General features: G+C 44.4%; 1 protein-coding gene across 2 annotated transcripts in view; it reads left to right on the top strand.

Annotated features, from left to right (window-relative positions):
- The first annotated feature begins 8061 nt into the window (after window positions 1-8061).
- Window positions 8062-21190, top strand: part of SHB (SH2 domain containing adaptor protein B) — an 81106-nt gene continuing 67977 nt past the window's right edge. The window contains exon 1 of one of the 2 annotated variants that reach the window (XR_011323343.1): window positions 8062-9083. Coding sequence is in view for 1 of the 2 variants with exons in the window: in XM_069777031.1 (XP_069633132.1) it covers window positions 8508-9083 (576 nt within the window). In the remaining variant the exon portion in view is untranslated. The remainder of the gene's footprint in view (window positions 9084-21190) is intronic. The other variant, XM_069777031.1, reaches the window with a different exon arrangement.

Raw genomic sequence — 21190 nt, 5'->3', positions numbered from 1 at the left:
TCTCAAAATCTCCTTTGCGACAGATAGCAAGCAGATTCACAAGCCTGGCCACTACTGCTGTGCTATTCGGCATGTGGTCAGTCAGCTTTCCAGTGGCCTGTGGGCAGAAGCCTTGTTGAGAAGGAAGGTGCAGTGTGAATGCAGACCATGCCTTTCCTTTAGCCATGTTGTTCTGCTCTGGTGCTAGAGTACAGCAGATCTACCACCCTGTCCACTTGTTCTTGTTTTTCTCTGACCTGCTACATCTTGGCCTGCTGCAGCTTCTTTGATCAACTCTGGTTTGAGTGAGTGAATGGAACACAGCCAGGACAGCCTTTTTGGTTAGGGCTAAAGGAGAAACCTGAGATGAAATTTATTGCAGGGTTAGGAATGATACTTTATGGATATATTTACAGTTGTATTTTCTTTAAAGACAGCATCAAGTGGCAAACCTAGATAAAGCACTTCAATATGTGTACTTGAATATCACGCACTTGAAATCTGCTGGTCAAGTATTCCAGGCTGTGTAAAGGTATATTCTGTAAAAGACTTGCCTACTAACTAATCAAATTCAAAACTCCTCAGGTAGCCAAAGCTAAAGTTAGAGCCAGGCCCTCAGATGATGTGCTTTGTTCCCATTCACATTACACCCTTATCTACTTCACTAGTAGGAAACTTGAGTGACAGTCTTTTCTCAGGAACTGTCTGTCTATCACTGACAGAAAAGGAGGAAACTGTGCTTGCTTAACATGAAAGCAAATTCTGCCAACAAGCAATGAAAAATGATGGCCAAGACAACCTGCTTTCTAGGATTTCTGCAGCATTTGACTCCTGGAAGAGATCAGAATGGACAAGAAACAAGAAACCTTCTCTTTTCCCAGTGACTGTCACAGGTGGGGCTTTTCTTCACTGTGACTAAGAAATCTTTCACTTCCTTCATGGACTAGAACAGGCCTTTTTTGAACTTATTACTGATGGTTGTATGTGATACTAATGCAAAGCAGGTGTATGTCTCCAAGCTATTACTTATCCAGAACTGCCTGCTTTCTTCTGTTTTGCAAACTGCTCTGTTCTTAGTTGTGGTGGATAATGGCCACACACATGGAAAACTAATTCCTCAATAACTGGAAAGCACTTTGTCCCTGTTCAGAGCACTAAATCGATCTCAGCAACAGATAGCAAAGCAGGGAGAAGAGTCAGCAGAAGTCAAAGTATGAGAAGAGGAGAAGAGAAGAATAGGCATGTACATGTGGGAGCACTTTCGTTGTGGAGTTAATACATTCCCAGGTCTTGAAAAACCGACTTCTGGAGCTCTTAAATGCACAACCATTTTCACAGCATCAGTCTTGGCTCTGAACATGTCTTTCCCAGTCTCAAGGGGAAGGTCTTTTAAGGTCTTTGGTAACATGGTGACACGAAGGCCAGGGGTCATCTGTACATAGATTTCAAAAGTCCAGCAGAGCATTACTATCTAGGAAAGAGTGCCAGCTAATAGAATCTATTAGCCCTGCCAACTTCCATGGCAAATGCTAGGTGTTACTTTTTTGTGCTGGGCAACATATTCCTCAATATTTTGAATCTCAGTTTTGAAGTTAAGCTTCTTTTTCCATGCAATAATGAAATCCGTTTTATATAACAGCAGTCCAGATGCAGTTTATATCAGAAGCAAGATAACCTTCTAATTATGTTCCACCTCACTGAACTGGCAAAATATGCTGATGACTTAGATTTATGTAGATTACCTACAGATAGGGAAGAGTTGAGGATATGTCAAGAGAGCCTAGAAAAACTAGGTAGAGGGAGAAGCACTGACACAGTCAACTGCAAAGCAACACACAATGGGAAGACTGTAAAGTAGTGTGGCTGGTACTTCTTGCTCCTGACACCTGGTAATACAGTTAGCATAGCTAACACCATTTTATGAGGCAAACAGCCATTCTTTGTGACTGAGCTGGTCACGTATCATGACCCTTTCCCCAACTCTTGAAGGTCTTGAAGGTCCTGTGCACCAGGCAGACTTCTCCACTTCCATATCAGCCTCAAGGTTCCTGTGTGCCAGGCCATATTCTTCCCTCCTTACGACCTTGAAGGTCCAAGGCACCTGGCCAACCAGGTTGTGATGATGCTGTTACAGAAAAATTAAGCATAACAGCACACAGAGCAGTGTCTATAAAATCAAGAAGTTACAAGACCTAAGTGGCACTTGGACCAGAACTGCTGCTGGATGGCAAAACCCGTGATCCCCCAGTGGCCAGGGACACCTCCACTGTTGTCTGCTTCCTCTGAGGATTGAGTCTAGATTACAATTGTTAAATTGATACTGCAAGCCAAGTATTAAGATTTGACCCGACCTGCAGAGGGTCCAAGTGGTTATGACCCGTAAATTAAGGTGTGCTATAAAATTCAGTGCTATGCTACTTGTAAAATTGTGCTACATTGATTCCAATTATAAAAATCCTGTGCTACTGTGATCATAAAATTCTATACTATGCTGATCATAAAATTAAGTTAAAAAACCCACCCTAATTGTAACTACAACTTAGTGCCATCATCATTCTGCTGAGGATCCCCAAAAGAATCTCTGTCCCTGCAGTGGCAGGTGACAAGTAGTACAACAGCTTTCAGTTTAGGATGAATAGTGATATCTCAGTAGGGTAGCCATCAGGCATAGCCATCCATCCTGTTGTGTCCATGCAGGTTTTTGGGTCAGACCATGTCCTGCCTTATGCAGCACAGGAACTGTGAAGAATATGGATAGGAGAGCAGCTTCATAGAAGCATAGAACCATTTAGGTTGAACAGAACCTCTAGAAATCTCCGGACCACAGTCCTGCTCAAAGCTGGGCAGTACAAATACACATATTCAGTGCCTTCTCCATTTGAGGTCTGAATTTCCAACAATAGAGATTTTATTACCTCTCTGGGCCACTGTACCAGTGCCAAACTTTTCATCACTGTGCAGAAGGTCCCATTACTTTCAGGAAGTTGTGTGTTGCACTGGAACTCAGAGCAGAGAAGAAGTCAGAAATTCTGAGATCATTGCACATTACAGCACAAAGCAGGGGAAAATGCTTGCATCAAAGGGACAGAGCTTCTGCTTATCCAGCTGAGTTCAGGCTGAATCAAGGTCCCAGCCAGATTTTGCAACCCATGAAGAACCCTATGCTGCTGCAGCCACATCAGTGTCAGAATTCATCACCTTCTGGAGGGTAGCTGGGATTGAAGGACACAATTTCAATGATTCCAGACTGTCCATGCCCAAAGCAAATCTATGATGTAGCCCATATTGGTCACCTGGGCCAGAGAATTCCAGAAACAGAGGCACCTAAAGATGTGAGCAGATGACAAGCAGGATGCTTGCTAACACCCTATACCCTAATTCCAGCTGCCTTTATGAAGTTACTTTTGCAAATTCTACAGGCCATCTATAGGTGACAAAACCCTTCAAAATCTGACTTTGAATACCCCATGTGATACAAGAAAACTAAAGATGATTGAATGTGAACCACACTTTTTACAAAAGTAAAATTCAAGAGGAACATTATCTGTTTCTCTTCTCCTGCAGCATGAAAATATGGGATAAATTGGTTGGACTTAAATAACTAAAATATGACCGCAGTATGAGCACTTCTCCTTACTCAGGAATAAACTAGTTGCTGGAAGATGTCATTATGGAAAGTAGAAAAATCAGATCTTCTGAGTAATCCTGCCTTTAGTCATACACATAAACCAAAAGGAAAATACTCAGAATTTTGCTAGCTTGTGGGTAACAGAACGATCTGTAATCATTACCTGAATATGATGCAATATACGCAAATAGGAGGAATCCAAATGCGTTATGAATGCTACACACCCTTTCTGAACTATCCAACATTAGTCACCAGAAAGAAGTGTATCAAGAAAGAGAACATTTCTGTTTTTTTTCCAGAAAGTTCTTTGCTCTGTATGTCACTTGCTACGTTTTCTTCTTTATCTTAATTTGAAATGCACTGCATGTACTACAACACTTATTACACATGGAAACCAGAAGCATGAAAGGAAACAAATGTCTTGTAAATTCCAGTTGTTTTTTTGTTTTAAGTTGCTGCTTAAATTCATTATTTAATTATATTAATATGATTAGGAGAGTGCACACTTATTCAGCACAAATGAATGACTTATGTGCAATAATATACATGTATCAAATGCCAGCTTTTCATTTGGTCTCAGTGGAGATAAAAATCTCTTTATTACTCATTCTTTAACTTGGAACAAATTGCAAAGCCTCTCCTGGTACTTCTACTTCAAGAGATGCAGGGCCAAGCAGAAGCAGATATTCAATTCAGATCATAGCATTTTAGGATTTGTTATTTCACAGAGAAGTTTTAAGAAAGTTCTCTTTTACCATTACCCTTCCATCCTTATATTTGGTAAAAAAATATACCAGAAACCTACTGTCCTGGTTTTGACAGGATGGATAGAGTTAATTTTGTTTCTAGTAGCTGGTATAGTGTTATGTTTTAGACATAGTATGCGAAAAATGTTGATAACACACTGATGGTTTTAGTTGTTGCTAAGTAGTCTTACTAAGTCAATGATTTTTCAGCTTCTCATGCCCAGCCAGCAAGAAGGCTAGGAGGGGAGAGACCCAGGACAGTTGACCCAAACTGGCCAAAGGGATATTCCATACTGTGTGACGTCATGCCTAGTATATAAACTGGGGGGAGTTGGCTAGGGCTGCATGGATCACTGCTTGCGGACTAACTGGTCATTGGTTGATAAGTGGTGACAAATCGCATTGTGCATCACTTGTTTTGTATATTCCAATTATTGTTGTTATTATTATCATTATTATTTTCTTCTTTTCTGTCCTGTTAAACTGTCCTTATCTCAACCCACGAGTTTTGCTTTTTTTTTTTTTTCCCCCTTTTTTTCTGATTCTCTCCCCCATCCCACTGGGTGGCAGGGAGCGAGCAAGTGGCTGTGTGGTGCTTAGTTGCTGGCTGGGGTTAAACCACAACATCAGCCAACCAGAACTCATGACTCCAGTCAAAGCTCTGAAAAGATGAAGCCTGGCTTCTCCAAAAAGCCGTGTGAAAATGACTCAGAGCAGGGACTAGGAGTGCTGCAGGTGCAATATACCATGCATGAACAGACGGGGGTTGGAAAGCAGCCTGTGCACATTCAAGAGTGCTGTGGTCCTTGCAGACTCAGGTTGGAACAATCTCCAAGATTGGCATGCTCCACAGGTGATAGAAATATTAATCTCATTCCTCTGCTATGCCTGTCTTGCAGATTCTTCTATTTTCATTCATAGATATTATCCACGTTTGGCTTTTTCCGGGGTTATCCAGTATCCCCATCTCTCCTATCCTCCCACATTGCTGAGATTTGATGGTAGGTAAATTAAAAGAACCTCTGAAGTATTAGAGAAGCTGCCCTGCATTGGCATCATTTTGCTCACCTGTCATTCCAAGCTGCCTGTCAATGCAGTGGAGAAAATGTAGTTCCTCATTAAGCCACAAGGGACAGTACTGGTCTGAGTTTGGGGCTACTCCTCAGGCCTTCCTGCCCCTCCCGTGCCCCCAAGCTGGAGCTAAATTCTTGGTGGGAAGTCTGGCAGAACAGGAATTAGGGAGTTGCTAGACTTCCAGGTAGTAAGATCCTTCGAGTTTTAAAGAAATCGAAACTTATCTTGCTTCAGGGCAAAAACTTGCCCTTGTATAAAGGAGCATGCCATTCCTAGAAACAGCAACTGTTGGGAGCCTTGCAACCCCCTGAAAGACCCTGCCACTAGCTAGTCAAGAAACAGGACACTTTTCAGGCTGAGAAGTTGCTCTAAAAAAACCCTAAAGTCAATCAGGATGAATATGCTGAGCAGAGATGGGAGAACAGCACTAAGGATGTAAAACCAGAAATGTTTCCATCTGCCCAAGCCAGTAAAGCAAGCATGTTATCCTCCTTTCCACAAAAGCTGATGGCAACGCTGCAGGATGTCCTGCTAGGAAGGAATTATAATTGAACGCTGCATTCATAGTGGAGGAGCTCTGTTCTCAGGTCACTACAACATACAGATATAGTTATCTTGAGCAAGCTGCATGATAATGACAAAACTCAAGGAATTCCTTTGCACTCAAAAGAGAGAATGAAGCTTCCTATAGAGAATGTGCAGCCAAAACCAAGGTTAAAATGGTCCATAAAACCAGATAAAAACTTCACATGAAAATCTTTAACTCATAAAGATAATTAACAACTCATGAAGACAACTGACTCCATTCTGTCCCCAGAATTCATGACTGGGTGCGGGTGTGTAAAATATACGACAGGTATGACTCTGATGTTGGGCTTCAACAATGCCAACAGGGCACTATATAGATGTTTGCCAAAATGCAACAGGGCACTACACAGGTGACTTGTGATGACAAGTAGATAAAGGCTTCCTCTCCACCCTTCCCCCCAGTGTGAATATAAAAGAGAAGATAGGAAGACGATAGGAAGACGTCCATCTCCCAAATGATTAAAAGTAACAGTGCAAAATGTGACTAGCTCCTGACATCTTCACACCACCGTCTGAACTAACATTGCCTTTCCCATCTTCAAAAGGGCCCTACATCTCAGTTCTAATTTCAGGCCACAATTCTGCGCAGAGAGCATGTTAGGACCTCTGCTGTTCATGTTAAGAATATGTCCATGGCTCCTAATGAAACTGGGATGTTCTTGTGCAGAGCTTTGACCTGTGTGAAAAGAACAGAACTCCTGAGCTGCAGGTCCCCAGCTTACTCATCTCTGCACTCATGGGCTTGATAATGCAATGTGGAGGTGATGCTTACATGAAAGTATAGATGTAGAAAACCCTGTCATAAGTTGGAGTGGTTGGAATTGAAGCGGTGAAAAGGATGATCCCAAAAGGAAAAGAACAACCAACTTCTTATTGCTTGTATTGATGGGTCTGAATTCTTACCGGTAGAAGCCTCCCAAAGAAGTAATTGTGAGGCCTTCTCCACTCTATTTGAAGCTGAATGCCACCTGTGCAGTATAAACAGAACAAAACCACAACAAAACCCTCCTGTCCCAGATCAGCATGCACAATTGAAACACCACAGGCCAAGCTATCACCTGGGTAGTTGTTTTGTCTGCTTAACTTCTTTCTTGTGGCAAAGGCCATCAATGGGCCTGGATATTACTATCCCCAGCTGAACAACTGTTCAATGCCTTTGGCCTTCTCTAAGGCCAGACCACATCAGGATGGGGACTAAGAATTCAGGTGAGACTATCACAGCTGGCCAGAAAGAACTTGGGAAAACTTGCTATACTAGATGTTTACCTTTGGACATATGGTGAAAGATAAAAAGAGCAGTACTAACTGGTCACAACCATACTGGCCCAGAACATGACAAACCCACTTGGCAATACGCAAGCTGAGCAACATGATTCACACAGGTATCATCTCTGCATTTGATTTACTGTCATCCTCACCTAGGAACACACGTGGGGAAGGCACCTACCAACAAAATACACAATATCCTGCACGCTTAGCACCAGCCCTAGCCGACAACAGGGGTTGGTGCCCTTTGATAGGGCCCAGTTGGGCCCAGTGTAAGAACCCCTACCCACGGAGGGGAAGGGGGACACACAGGTAGCGGTACTAGCAAAGTCAGAGCTCAAACTGTGCAGACAGCGCCTGAGACCACATCACCCTGGCTGCAGGTGTCCCAGCCCCTCCAGACGACAAGGCTGGACGACAGACAGCCTGAACCTCAGGCTAGCTAGGAAATGAAAGGCACCCATGCCTCCTGTCTCCTCGCTGAGGCAGCTCCACTTCCCCACCCTTCCACGGACGCAGAGCGGAACCCTCGGCAGGTCCCACCCGCTGCAGCACCGGCCCGGCGAGGCCTGACACGCCCTCGCCGCGCCCCTTCCGCCGCGGAGCGTAGCAAGCGGCCGTACCAACTCTCCCCCGCTCCCTAGAGACGCTTCCTTCCGCTGCTGATGGTGATGATGCGCGTCCGGTCCCTCCCAGGGCTTACGAGGAGACAGCAGTGAGCCCCGGGGCGGACTCCCTTCAGGGGGACGCTTGGCCAGCGCCCTTCCGGCCAGGGCGGAGCGCACCGCACAGCCACCGCCCACCAGCACCTGGCCTGGCCCGGCCCGGCTCCGCCCGGCTCTCCCCACCCGCGGTCGCGGTGGTGGGCGGGTCCTGGTGGCGGGGCCTGCATGTAGACGCGTCCCCCGCCTCCCTAGTGCGTGCTGAGGTCAGGGCGGGCTGCGCTGCAAGCGCGGAGCAGCGGGGTCTGCGCTCGCGAGAGCCCCGGAGCTTGCGGGGGAGGAGCGCCTGGCTTGGGCCGGGCACCGTTCCGTCCCGCCGGGAAGTTGGGGGCCTAAGCAGAGCTCTTCCAGTCGTTGGCAGAGGAAGGGCGGCGTGTGCGCGGAGGGGGGGCGTCTAGCCCGCCCCGCCGCCCTGCTTCTCCATGCGGGCGGCGGCGGTGAGCTGGGCTGGCGCGCGGGGCGCCGGGGGCAGCGCGCGGTGCTGACAGGCCGCGGCCGGGAGAGATGATGGCCAAATGGCTGAATAAGTACTTCAGCCTGGGCAACAGCAAGACCAAGAGTCCCCCGCAGCCTCCGCGGCCCGACTACCGAGAGAAACGCAACGGTGCCGGCAGCGCGCCCCGCCCCGACGAGCCGCCGCACCTCCACCTTCACCACCACACGTCGCCCGGCTTTCCGCATCGCCGCCTGCGCGACGACACCAGTGACCTGCTCCGCGCCTACCGCGCCCAGAAAGAACGCGACTTCGAGGACCCCTACAGCGGACCCGGCTCGTCCCTGAGCAAGTTGCGCGCCATGTGCCGCCTGGACTACTCCACGTCCGAGGACGTGGGTGAGGCAGCCCCCAAGACTTTCTCCTCCTCGTCGTGCTGCGCTGCACCCCCTGCCGCCTGTGCAGCCGGCTCCGCACACCTCTTTCGCAGCCACAGCGAGCGCCGCCCGGCGACGCCGCCCAACGTGAAGTACATCTCCCCCAGGCACCGGCTTATCAAGGTCGAGAGTAGCGATGGCGCAGGCGAGAAGCTCAACAAGGGCTCCAAGCAGCTGGCGACCTCTGTCCCCTCTGCCATGAAAGATAAAGTAAGTGTTGTGCTCCTGTTCCTGCCCCGGTAGACTAGGTAGTAGGGCTGGGGCTATGCCAGCACCTGGAATGATTCGTGGTGAGGGGACTAGCTCCTGTCTGAATGCATCTGGAGTGGCCACTGCACTCCACCATGCATCATGGGGTGGCCTGGCCCTTTTTCATATCTCGGGATAGGCAGGGCGTGTGCAAAGCTGGCACATGAAGTGGTGGTGCCCTGTCCTCTGGGCTTTCGAACTCACATCCCTTCTGATAGGGCAGGTTTGCAGGTGTGCCTAGCCCTGCTCTGGGGCACAGTGCACTGCCAGCCTCATTGGTATCAAGGCTCTTGGATTGGCATGTTCCTGCAGAAGAGGATGTTGAGTCTTTGAGGGGGTGCTTGGGGACCTCTAGAGTCACTTGAGAAGCCCTCTGCTTCTGACTCAAAGTTTTGGCCTCAGCCCCATTGCATGTGGTATGGAGCGGTCATATATAAAAAAACTAAAAAAAAAAAAAAATCTGATGCCATCCTGAGTCAGACTGCCTGTTTTTAAGGAGACAATTTATCATGTGTTCAGTAATAACTTCTTTGCCTCCTACTTCACTGTGAAAGGTGAAGTAGTTCAAAGTCCTGTGTTACAACAGCATCACAACTTCCATGATAGCTGTGTTTCCAACTGACAGGTACCTGAAGCAAACTCTATAGCTACTGGCTCAGTTGCAATTGTTCTCCTATCTTTCACTGGTCGTTGTCTACAAATATTAACAAAATGCTGTAGCACTGGGAAGTGCTGGGCTCAGGAACTTGGGTTACAGCTGGGAAGCTTTGCAGAGGGAAGTAGCTTTAATTATTTTGTAAGCACAACACATATCCCCCCACATCTGTTGGTCCTGTGAGTATAGTTTAGTTTTTTCATATATTGGATATTAATATTCCTCCATTTTGTAAATTGGCATTACTTCCATGTAACAGTCACATCACAGGAATTCTAAGTATGTGCTGAACGTTATCAATTTAAATGATCTGTGTGTATATGTTTAAATACGTAACATGAGTGCATTGAAGAGTGAGTGACACATTTCCATGAACCTGATAAATTATATCCTGTCCAGGTGGAATTCCAAATAAATCAGCTTGTGATGGTACAAGATTAAAAGTCTAGAATTTATTACAATGTCTGTCATTTTACCTGTAGTTCCTGTCTGGAAGCAACTTCTTTTGTGGAAGTAAAATCTCACTATGTTACAGTCTCAGTATAGTGAGTCTTCTTTCAATTGCCTGTGTTGATGATACCATTTCTCTGCTCTTAAGCAAATAACTTTCAGCAACTTCATATGTCAGAGAAAATAACTGCTTGGGGCAAAATGCTTCCAAGTGCAACTGCTATTCCTTTTTTTTTAATGGGGCATGATTTTATTTTTTTTTATTATCTTTCAGTTTTAGACCCTACTGAAGCAATTATCAAAGCAGAAACTATATCTGTTGCTGGGTAACCTGCTACCTTGTGTGACCATAAATCTGTGTGCTACTCCCAAGCCCTTGCTGCAGGTTCTAAAACTTGTTTTGAATGAGTAGCATACAATTTTTTTAGAAAAGATGCAGACCACTCATGTCATAGTCACATTCTTTCTGCTTCTGAGAGAACTGTTTGTGACAAACAGGCAATCTTTAACATGTCTGAGAAATAAAATTGTCCCTACGCCTAAAAAGTAAGTGTGCCTGCCCCACCCATAACAGAATTTGGTTGCAAGGAGCTACATAGCTTGCCTTTTGTTCAACTGTGATATTTCCTCCCAGTAATGGAGATGAAATTTCTCTTATTTCACAGCCCTGAAATGTAAAGCCCGACAGGTGAACCTGATAAGCAGTGCTTGTAGTGAGCAGGCAGAGAACTGCTGCTCTCCTACACCTGTCATTCCCTGAGGAGAAAAAAATGAGGAATTTAGTTAACAGAGTGTGTCCAGTGGCAAATAAAGCCAGTGGAAATAAACTTCTGTAAGAAGTATATAGTAGAGGGGACAGTAAAGTTGGTATTAAAAAAACTAGAGGTCTGACATTCAGAAGAGTTGATAGAAATATTAAAAGCACTGCAGGGAAAAAAATCTGTGGGTAGTATACCTTAAGCTAGTAAGTACCTTAGGAATGAAAAAAGATCTAGTTGCTGTATAGGTCTGTCATTACAGAAGTATGTTAGTGTTTAACAATCCAACAGTGTGCACTAAATGCTTGTGTTGTGTTCCAGCACCTGTTTTTTTTTTTCTTTTTCATTTACAAGGATACAGTGCTGTTTTCCTTTATGTGTTAACTGAGAAGTGAGAAGTGTGGTTTTCAACAAATTCATTGAGCAATTTTATAACTTTTGTGACTGGTCATCATAAAGATTTGGCTGGACAGCTCAGTTGTGTGTTAAACTTGGAAGACTTTCTAGAATGGGAAGGAGATTCAGGAAGGTGCTTGTTTAGTGTGGTTACTTATAAAGGACAAATGGTAAAGTATGAATAAGGACAGACTAGTTAGTCAAAATTCCCAGGAAAAAAATGACTGGCTGATTCAGGGAGTAAAGGAGATGGAGATTAAAAGCAGTGGCAGGCACGATCGTATTTTGCAAGATTCCAGGCACAGGTTGTAAAAGTAACCACAGAGATCTAATGTACCTGGGGTTCAGGAAGCTTTGATGTGTAGAGGTAGAAGTACTGACTAAAGTTGAAGCAGACAAACCCAAATTGCCGTGCATCTTTAATAGTGAGGTGACTAGCTTCTAAAACAGATGCCCAAGGGAGTCACCATTGCCATATGTCTTTGAATTCGAATTGTTGGGTGGATTTTTTATTTAGGTAGTACAATCAGGCAGGTTTGGGGGCTTTAACAGTGATGCTTATCTTCAAACAAGGGAGAGCAGGCTATGTTAGAATTCATGGCAGAAGCAGCTCAGTTCCTCCAGCATGGAGGATAAGAAATTAGTGGCTTCCATCTTTAGTGCTAGCCTGGGAGATGTTAACTTCTTAGCTCTCCTGTGGCAGACAAATGAGTGTAGACAAGCCAGAACAACATAAGAAATTAGTGGCTTCCGTCTTTAGGGCTGGCCTGGGATATGTTAACTTCTTAGCTCTCCTGTGGCAAATGAATGAGTGTAGGCAAGCTGGAGCAACATGTGGCTGTATGCCAGAACAACCTGGCGGCCACTATATTTGTTTAAGAATAAATGTGAGACTTGGCTTAACATCAACTCAACAGAAAAACCACTTGGTGAACTGAGGATCTAAAAGAATGAGCTGAATACTTCCTGAGTTGACTGTCCTCTATCTGGCATTGTGTGGTGTGTGTAAATCCATGAAAGTGGTAATAGTTGAGGGGAAAGTGTCTGTGTGAAAGGATGCTTTGTGTATTTTCTCACCTGTTATGCTTTTTGAACCTAAACATTTCTTTGCCTGGCTTTGCTGCCAAAGAACCTGGACCACTATTCAAAGAGCAAGTGTGTCATACTCCGTTGCAGGAAGTTCTTAGGATTTAAAAGCTGGGATTGTAGCCTAGTTGTCATTTAAAAGATAATTATTTCGTAAGGAGCAGCATTTTGCACTTCCTCTGTGCAGTGGAGGCAGAACTGTGCAGCAGTTCCCGATATGGAATGCAGAAGACACTGCAAGTTGCAAGATCCATTTCCACAGGACAGGACATACCTGATGCTGTAGAAAATAGCTCAGTTCTGCACAGGCAGAGCTAGTCCAGTGCAAAAGCATGTAAATGTTTTGTGGCAGCAGCAATCAGTCAGGAAACTGTTCAGGGCAGCATAGTTGCTGACTTGATTTACAAAGGTCTGAAAACAATGTCTATGTGCAAATTCTATACTTGTATAAGGAAAAAAACCCCTTTTGTTTCCATGCAATCCCGCTCAGAAGTGTGTGGCACAGAGATTTGGCTGCTAGCTAAGCTAAACAGCTAAAGCTGTTTGTCTTGAAAGCTTTCCCCCCATTATGTAAGAAACAAGTACCTTTCTGACATTGCAATACACTATGGAAATGCTGTTTGAACTTTTAAGGTCTTGCATAAAAGTGCTTACACTCCATGGAACATAATTAATATGTGTATATAATTAAAACCTTTTAGTAAACATTGAGAAGATGTTTGTCTTATTTCTGCATATGGAAGGTCTAAGTTTTATTTGATCTTGCAAGTGAGAACAAGTCAGGTGTATTTAAAAGAATCTTGCAGCTGGTATTCCAAGGTGCACTGAGAAAACACTTGAAAGATGTCTAAGCAGTGCTGGAGTTATTTATATCAAAGTATATAGTTTCTAGAAATCCTAAACTACAAATGTAACTCTGTCTTATTCCCACATTTAATCCGTTGCAGCTGGGTGTCAGGATGCCACTCTTTACAATTGATTCTACTCTGAGACAGTCTTCCTCTCTGCCTATGGTTCCCATGGACATATGGTTCTGCCTTTGAATCAAAGTTCTCAAGAAAAAGATACCAGTGGCCACTGGTCTTGTGAACCTACATGAATGCCTTGGGCAAGGCCACATATAAAGGCAGCAAGCAGCATTTTTTCCAAGTATCTCATGTTGCTGTATTGCAGCTAGAAATGCATTTTTCCACATATGCCAGTCTCATGATTAAGGGACTATCACAGTCTTATGAATGGGAAAATATTCAGTTATTACCTGAGCATGTGGAGTCTTAGTGACTTTAGGGCTGTTTGAAGTGATGTGGTAAGACTGTTCAGTTACAAGTGTGCCTGGCATCTGCACTGCATGGCGTAGCTTGGAACAGTCTCAGCTCTGGGAACCATCCAAATTTTCAGACTCTTGGACACAGAGAGATCCAAGCAGAGAAAGGCTATCAGGAAGGAGTATGAAGCAGTTAGACACATGGAGATCGAGAGAGGGAGTGGTAGCCTTCTGGAAGAGTGTATCGTGTATACCCTTACAGTAAGCAGATCCAAACCATTGAAAGAAAGTACCTCAGTTACTGGATTCAAGTGAAAAGACTGACTTGCCCCTTCTGAGCTAAGGCGTGCTTAATGAACTATTTACTGGGAGACTGTAACTGAACATGTTCCACATGGCCTTATTCTGAAAAAAGGCTAATACTGCAGGAGAAATTCCCATAAGGGAACTGAGCAGGGTGGACCTTACCCTGTTTCCACCCCTTTCCATGCAACCTATGTACCTAATACCTATGAACTGTGCTCACTTGGCCCCCAATGAGCAAGAATAGGTGCTTGTGTCACTCTCTCATATGTACCCTCTCTTGCTTTACCAGAAAGCATTTAAGAATATGTTTCTGTGCTGGGCTGTCTTCCCAAATCCAGGAGACCCACACTGCTTCTAGGAACACAGGCTCTGAGCTGTCATGTGCTTAATTTCTGGGCTCATTACATGGTACAAAGTGCTCATTCCTTTTGGAGTGAGAGGGTGAGGGGTACAGGATATTAGATATGAGGTTAAAAGTTCTAGGCAAAACTCAGAAGGGATATATTTTTCTTTTTAGAAATGCCTGTGTTTTTCTTTACTCGCATTGTCCAGCTGTAATCTATTTGGGTGTATCTGTAATCATAGACACTTCGATCTTGATGTTATCTCCCTGTCCTATTCCTGGACAACAGGAATTAGCATGTATGTTTTTCTGTCTCTTCAACCTGTATTCTGAGCATTCTGTGGTGTGAGAGGTGGCTGGTATGTGTCCTGGAGCAGTTAGCCTGAGCTTGGTGCTTTAACTTTTGTCTCCCCATCTGTATTCACAGTCACATTTTCAAATAGTTGCCAAAAGACATTTGGTAATGACTGAAATTGGCACCAGGGGCTTAGGCTTTACTGCAAGGACAGAATCATAAAATTGCAGAATGATTGAGGTTGGAGGGGATCTCTGGAGATTGTCTTGTCCAGCCCTGCCCTGCTCAAGCAGGGCCACATAGATCCAGTTGCCCAGGACCATATCCAGATAGCTTTTGAATATCTGCAAGGGTGGACACTCCACAACCTCTCTGGGCAACCTGTGCCAGTGTTCAGTCACCTTCACAATGGAAGAAGTGTTTCCTGATGCTCAGATGGAAGCTCCTATGTTTAAATCTGTGTCCATTGCTTCTTGTCCTGTCACTATGTACCACTGAAAAGAGTCTGGCTCTATCCTCTTTGCACCCTCCCTTCAGATATTTATACACATTGATAAGATGACCCCTGAGCTTTCTCTTATCTAGGCTGAACAGTCCTAGCTCACTCAGCCTTTCCTTGTGCATGAGGTGCTCCATTCCCTTCATCATCTTTGTGGTCCTTTGCTGGACTCTCTCCAGTATGTCCATGTCTCTTTTGTACTGGTGATCCCAGAACTGGACCCAGCACTCCAAGTGTGGCCTCACCAGTGCTGATGAGAGGGGAAGGATGACCTCTCTTGACCTGCTGGCAATGCTTTGCCTAATGCAGCTCAGGACACCATTCACCTTCTTTGCAGCAAGGGCACATTGCTTACTCATGTTCAACTTGGTGTCTACCAGGACCCCCAGGTCCTTTTTTTGCCAAGCTGCTTTCCATCTGGGTGGCTCCCAGCATGTTCTGGTGCATGGGGGTAGTCCTCCCCAGGTACAGGACTTTGCACTTCTTGTTGAACTTCATGAGGTTCATGTCAGCCCATTTCTCTAGGCTGTAGAGGTCTCTCTGAATGACAGTATGACTCACTAGTAGCTCATCCACTCCTCCTAGTTTGGTGTTGTCTGGCTGAGGATACACTCTTCCTTCGTCATCCAGATCATTAATGAAGATGTTAAACAGGGCTAGACCCAGTATTGACCCATGGCATACACCATGAGTCACTGGACTCTAGTTAAACTTTGTGCCACTGATCACCACACTCATTGTTCAGTCAGATTTCAATCCACCTCACTGTCTGCTTATCCAGCCTATGCATCAACAGCTTGTATATGAGGATCTTATGGGAGACAGTGTCAAAGGCCTTACTGAAGTCCAGGTAGACACTATCCACTGCTCTCCCCTCATCTACCAGGCCAGTCACGTGGACTTCCTGACCATAGTTTTCAGTTCTAACTGATAAACAAACAGAACCACTCATGGCTGCAGTGGGCTGGGGTGTTTTCCACTGGAGGGATGGAAGGCCAGCTTAAAGTTAATTGCTTATTAATATTTGACTCTAAAAAATAGCTACAGTCTGTTTGGTCCAGATTAAAAAAACCTGCAGATCTGCTTTGTTTCTGTTGCTGAATTCCATACATTGATGTCAAACAGTAATACTTGAATTCATGTGTTGTCTCCGTGTGGCTTTGCAAAAGTACTAGATATTAGATTATCAGTGGCTATATTCCCAAAGGATTTCAAAGCATTTCACAGGCTTTATGTGTGAGAGTGATAGTGACCACTGGGGGACTTCAGCCACTTACAGTTTATAATGTGGTATTTCTTTATGACTGTGGACTAAAGGCTGCTGAAGGGAACTCCAGGAGGAGCATGTGTGAACAGACTACACTCCTGGAATTCAAATCTCTGCTCTTCTGAGATGTTTAAAGATCTACTTTAATCTTGCAAGGTTTAAAAAAAAACATAAACCCCAAAGCAACAGAAGGTGGTCTTAAATCTTCAAAGAAAAGTCACAAGTGTCCCAAATGTAGTTTTGAAGATCAGTATGTAAAGTCTGAATGAGATAGAAACATCCTACAGCTGTGCTATATATTCTGTGGGTAGTTTCTGTGTGCAGACCCTACAGAGATTGTTAGATTGTAGCTCAGTCAAGTGCTGTAGAGAAAGTTTGTTATGGAAGGTGTTACTTCCTATGGATTCTCTCCAAGTGAAGTTTTAGGGCAGTCTCTTTCTTTAAAGTAAGTGCTGCTTTTTAGATACAACTTTTCTTCCTTAGTTTCAACTAATGTTGTTCCAGCAAACAGATTTGGGTCCTGTCTTGGAATAGAATACAGTGTTTTCAGCTGGAAGGGACATACAACGATCATTTAGTCCAACTGCCTGACCACTTCAGCTGACCAAAAGTTAAAGCATGTTATTAAGGGCATTGTCCAAATGCCTCTTAAACACTGACAGGCATGGGGCATTGACCACCTCTCTAGGAAGCCTATTCCAGTGTTTGACCACCCTCTCAGTACAGAAGTGTTTCGTAATGTCATGTCTGAACCTCCTCTGTGCAGCTTTGTCCTGTCTCTGGATACCAGGAAGAAAAGATCAGCACCTCCCTTTCCATTTCCCATCCTCAGGAAGCAGCAGAGAGTAATGAGGTCACCCATCAGCCTCCTTTTCTCCAAAGTCCTTAGCCATCTCTCACAGGACATGCCTTCCAGCTGTTTCGCCAGCTTTGTTGCCCTCCTCTGGATGCATTCAAGTACCTTTATATCTTTCTTAAATTGTGGGGTCCAGAACTGCACACAATACTCAAAGTAAGGCCACATCAATGCTGGATAATCACCTCTTTTGACCGGCTGGCTATGCTGTGTTTGATGCACCCCAGAATGTGGTTTGCCCTCTTGGCTGCCAGGGCATTCTGTTGTCATATTGAGCCCGCTGCCAAGCAGCACCCCGAGATCCCTTTCTGCAGGCCTGCTTTCTAGCCACTTTTCTCCCAATTTATACTTGTGCTCAGCATTACTCCATCCCAGGTGCAGAATCCAGCATTTGGACTTGTTAAATTTCATGCCAAATTTCATGCTTGTTAGATTTCATGTCTTCTGTATTACTCTGCCTGTGGTCGGTATAGAAAGGAGTAAATGCTTGGTTAGTGTTAAACTTGGAGAAGATCCTGCCACTTAATGTGAAAGCATTGGTCCAGCTTGCTGTGGCTTTTGTGATCTGTGACTAATTTCCCTCTGTTTCAGATTAGGGGAACATTGCTTTGCCTCCACCTCCAGTGCTCCTCTCTTGTCTCCGATACCCTGACATGTCTACATTAATGAAATAAGCTGGTTAGCCATAGTGATAGGTGTGATTGCCCTGCCAGACATCTGCAGGGGATATTGAAGAATGAAAAGCCACTAGAGGCAGTTTAAAACCTGAAATTAATCTGAGAAGGTCTGCTGTGGCTGACAGACATGTATGTCTGGTAAAGGTAGTGCAAAGTTACTGAAATCACAGCAGCAATGAAGAAGATGAGCTGGATGATTTGGTAATCCTGCGAGTGATTTTCCTACTTCAAGGATTAGAAAAATGACTCAAAGATAGATAAGGATCAGAAGCCTGCAACCTAGGAGAAACTAAAAACTGCCATATGCTCCAAGATTATAATAGGAAGGTTGAGAGCTGCCTAGAATGCTTATTACATTCTGTTTGGGGAAGAACAAGTGTCCCTAAGGCTGCAGAAAAATGCCTGCCTTTCCCTGCTCCTGCACTCTTGTTATCAAGTTCACACAGGGAAAGTTCCAGAGAGGTCTTTGGCTGTGGGGTGCAGCTCCCAACTGTTAAGTGTAACACTACACTCTGTGAATCAATGGATGGTTGATTTGGCCTGTACAAGATTGTCATGCTATATATGTTGAAATAAATGACTCGTATAGTCTGGATTCACTGAACTGCACAGGTGTTGCTCATGGTTTCCAGCTGGCTTTCAAGGTGATGGAAAGTATTGGAGGGAACACAGGTGCTGTTGAGTTGGGCTTGCTGTCACCATACATCTGAGAGTGCTTGGGGGTATATGTGTCTGCTAAATACTGAAGTCATTTTAACTGCTCATCTGGCATGGGCGAAGAGATGCTGAATTGTGGCATACAGTTAGGAGATGTCAAGTCCAGGGAGAATTTCAGTTGAAAGTCCTGACCTGTGATGTCGGGATCTGTCAGGAAGTGAGGTTTGTCTTAGGATTGTTTTTCCCTGGTCCAGTGCGGACTGAGTGCTGGGCTATAATGTCTGTGTGCTCCATGAAACAGGCTTGAGTAAAGCAGAACACCAGACTGGAGAGTGTGGAGTTCCAGGGTGACTTTCCACCCAGGGTAATGCAACTCAGTGAGTCCTGAGCTGTGTGGGGGAACAAGCTAATCATACAGAGTTTTCCACCACCATTGTGTTATTAGGAAAATTGTCAGGGGGGCTGTTGTTGGTCACTCTTTGGCACTTAAGTCTAGAGAAGCCTTGTGGTAATAGGGATCTGTTGCTGGCTTGATATATCCAGGTTGTTGTACTGGTCTTACAGCTATAGTATGGTATCGTGGAGTGGCTCTCTTGCAGCTGGAAAGCCTGCACAGAGGGGCTCCTACTGCTCTGAAGTTAGAGCATTTAGTGTGCTGGAGGAGTCTACATGCTTCTGTTGCTGAAGCGAAGGTGGAGGGGGGCACAAACAGTTTGCAATGGCAGCTGGAAGTGAGACTGAAACACCCTGACTTCAGAAGTGGTCAGTGTGTGCAGGCCTCTGGGCATAACAGCAGGATGCTGGCTGTGTTTCTCTTTACAGGGCAATAGGCTGGAGTACACAGCTGGGCCTCTCTGAGGTGGCAGAAGGGTGCACCTTTTTCTTTCCTCCCCTCAGCTTTCTGATGCAGAAAGAGGAGCCATGTGGCCCTACTGCTGCTCAGCAGGTTGGTGCCTTATCTTTGAGATGTCAGGTGGGCTACAGGGATGCCTCTGGAAGGGTGTCACTGCATGCAGTAGCCTTCCATGTCCTACCACTGGCATGCCCATTTCAAGCTTGCCGTGTGTGTTTCACAGTTGGTTTGCCTTTTACTGCTTCTGCGTAAGTTCACCGCTTAATCTTTCTATCTATTGATTGCTATGAGGATCTATACTCAAAAAAGACAGCTGTGAGAGAGAAGGAAGTAATCCATTGCTTTTACATGTCTTTGCTGATTCGGTAGAGTTGACTTTGACGTGGTTCCAGCAGCTGACAACTTCATGGAAACAAGAGAAAGCTGCATGGTATAGATCCAATTCATGATCTTGCAAGATCTGTAGATTGCTATGTCACATATGAAGAACCTGGAGCATTCCTTGTAAAAGTTAAATTTGCATTTGTGAATAAGCGTTAGCTTACCAAAAGTATTAGAAGAACAAATAATATTAATGGTAATAGTGAGATATGTCCCTATGATTACACTTTCTTTTGTCGTTGTGTTCTCATGTTCAGCCAGCAATTCTAATTAAAGTCTTCAGAATGATAAAGCTAATAAATGTAGGAGACAAGGAGAGGGTATATTGTTTAACCTGAAAAGGTAGTAACAATTGGTATATGGCTAAAAGTTGGATAAGGCTAAATTGGATAGTGAAAGAAAAAAAATCCACCTAAAAATGAATGCAGTTTTGGAGTTTGCATGGGTAACAGAAGAAGGCAAGTGAAAAGAGTCAACATGTCAACAGCAGATTTATTGCCTTACAGGTTCTGACTTTAAATACAAGTGAAAACTACATGGTAGATACCACATATTGCCTGTGGAAGGATTTTTCTAAACTATTGAACTGAATCCAGAGCAGTCCGTCAGAGTAGCACTTGCATGCCTTCCATCTTCATGGGAACCACAATATCTGTGAATGGAATCCAAATGCCAACTTAATCACATCCTCTGGTCTATGCATCTTCTGTCGCTCTGATCTACACATCTTCTGTCTGATCTCAAACTGTTGCTGTAGTCTACCAGTTTTATTTAAGTAAATTTAGGTTTTCTTGTTATATATGTTGAAATGATTTGTGAAGTTCTGAAATCTGCATTGTATGCATGTACTTACACATACATATACAAAACTATGATAAATATATAAAATATACAGTTACAGTTATTACGTGTTATTTTATGTATATAAACATGCATATTGCTGAGAAAGAGGTTGTGGACCTTCCAACTTTGGAGAATTTCAAAACTTGTGTGGGCAAGACCCTGAGCAACCTGGTTTAGCTTTCATATGACCCCTGCTTTGAGCAGAAGAGTGGTTTAATTGTCTTCAGAGATCTCATGCAACCTAAGCCTGAATGTAACTCTGATGTTCAAAACCTACCCTGGAGCCTGAGTATTGCTGACAGACTTATGTTAATATAGTGCATTCCTGTAAGGACAGTAGTGCAGGATGGACCTAAGGTACAGCTCTGTCAAGCTGCAATGGTTTTCCCCATTCTGCAGATGAATCTGTGCAGTAAGTGAATGTGGAGTTAGTCTGACAATAGTCTCTAAAGCATACAAGCATACCTTCTGCAAAAGCATGA

The sequence above is a fragment of the Haliaeetus albicilla genome, chromosome Z (assembly GCF_947461875.1).
Source record: "Haliaeetus albicilla chromosome Z, bHalAlb1.1, whole genome shotgun sequence".
In the NCBI taxonomy this organism is placed as follows: domain Eukaryota; kingdom Metazoa; phylum Chordata; class Aves; order Accipitriformes; family Accipitridae; genus Haliaeetus; species Haliaeetus albicilla.
The sequence above is the reverse complement of the archived record's forward strand: the minus strand, read 5'-3'. Positions and strand labels throughout refer to the sequence as shown.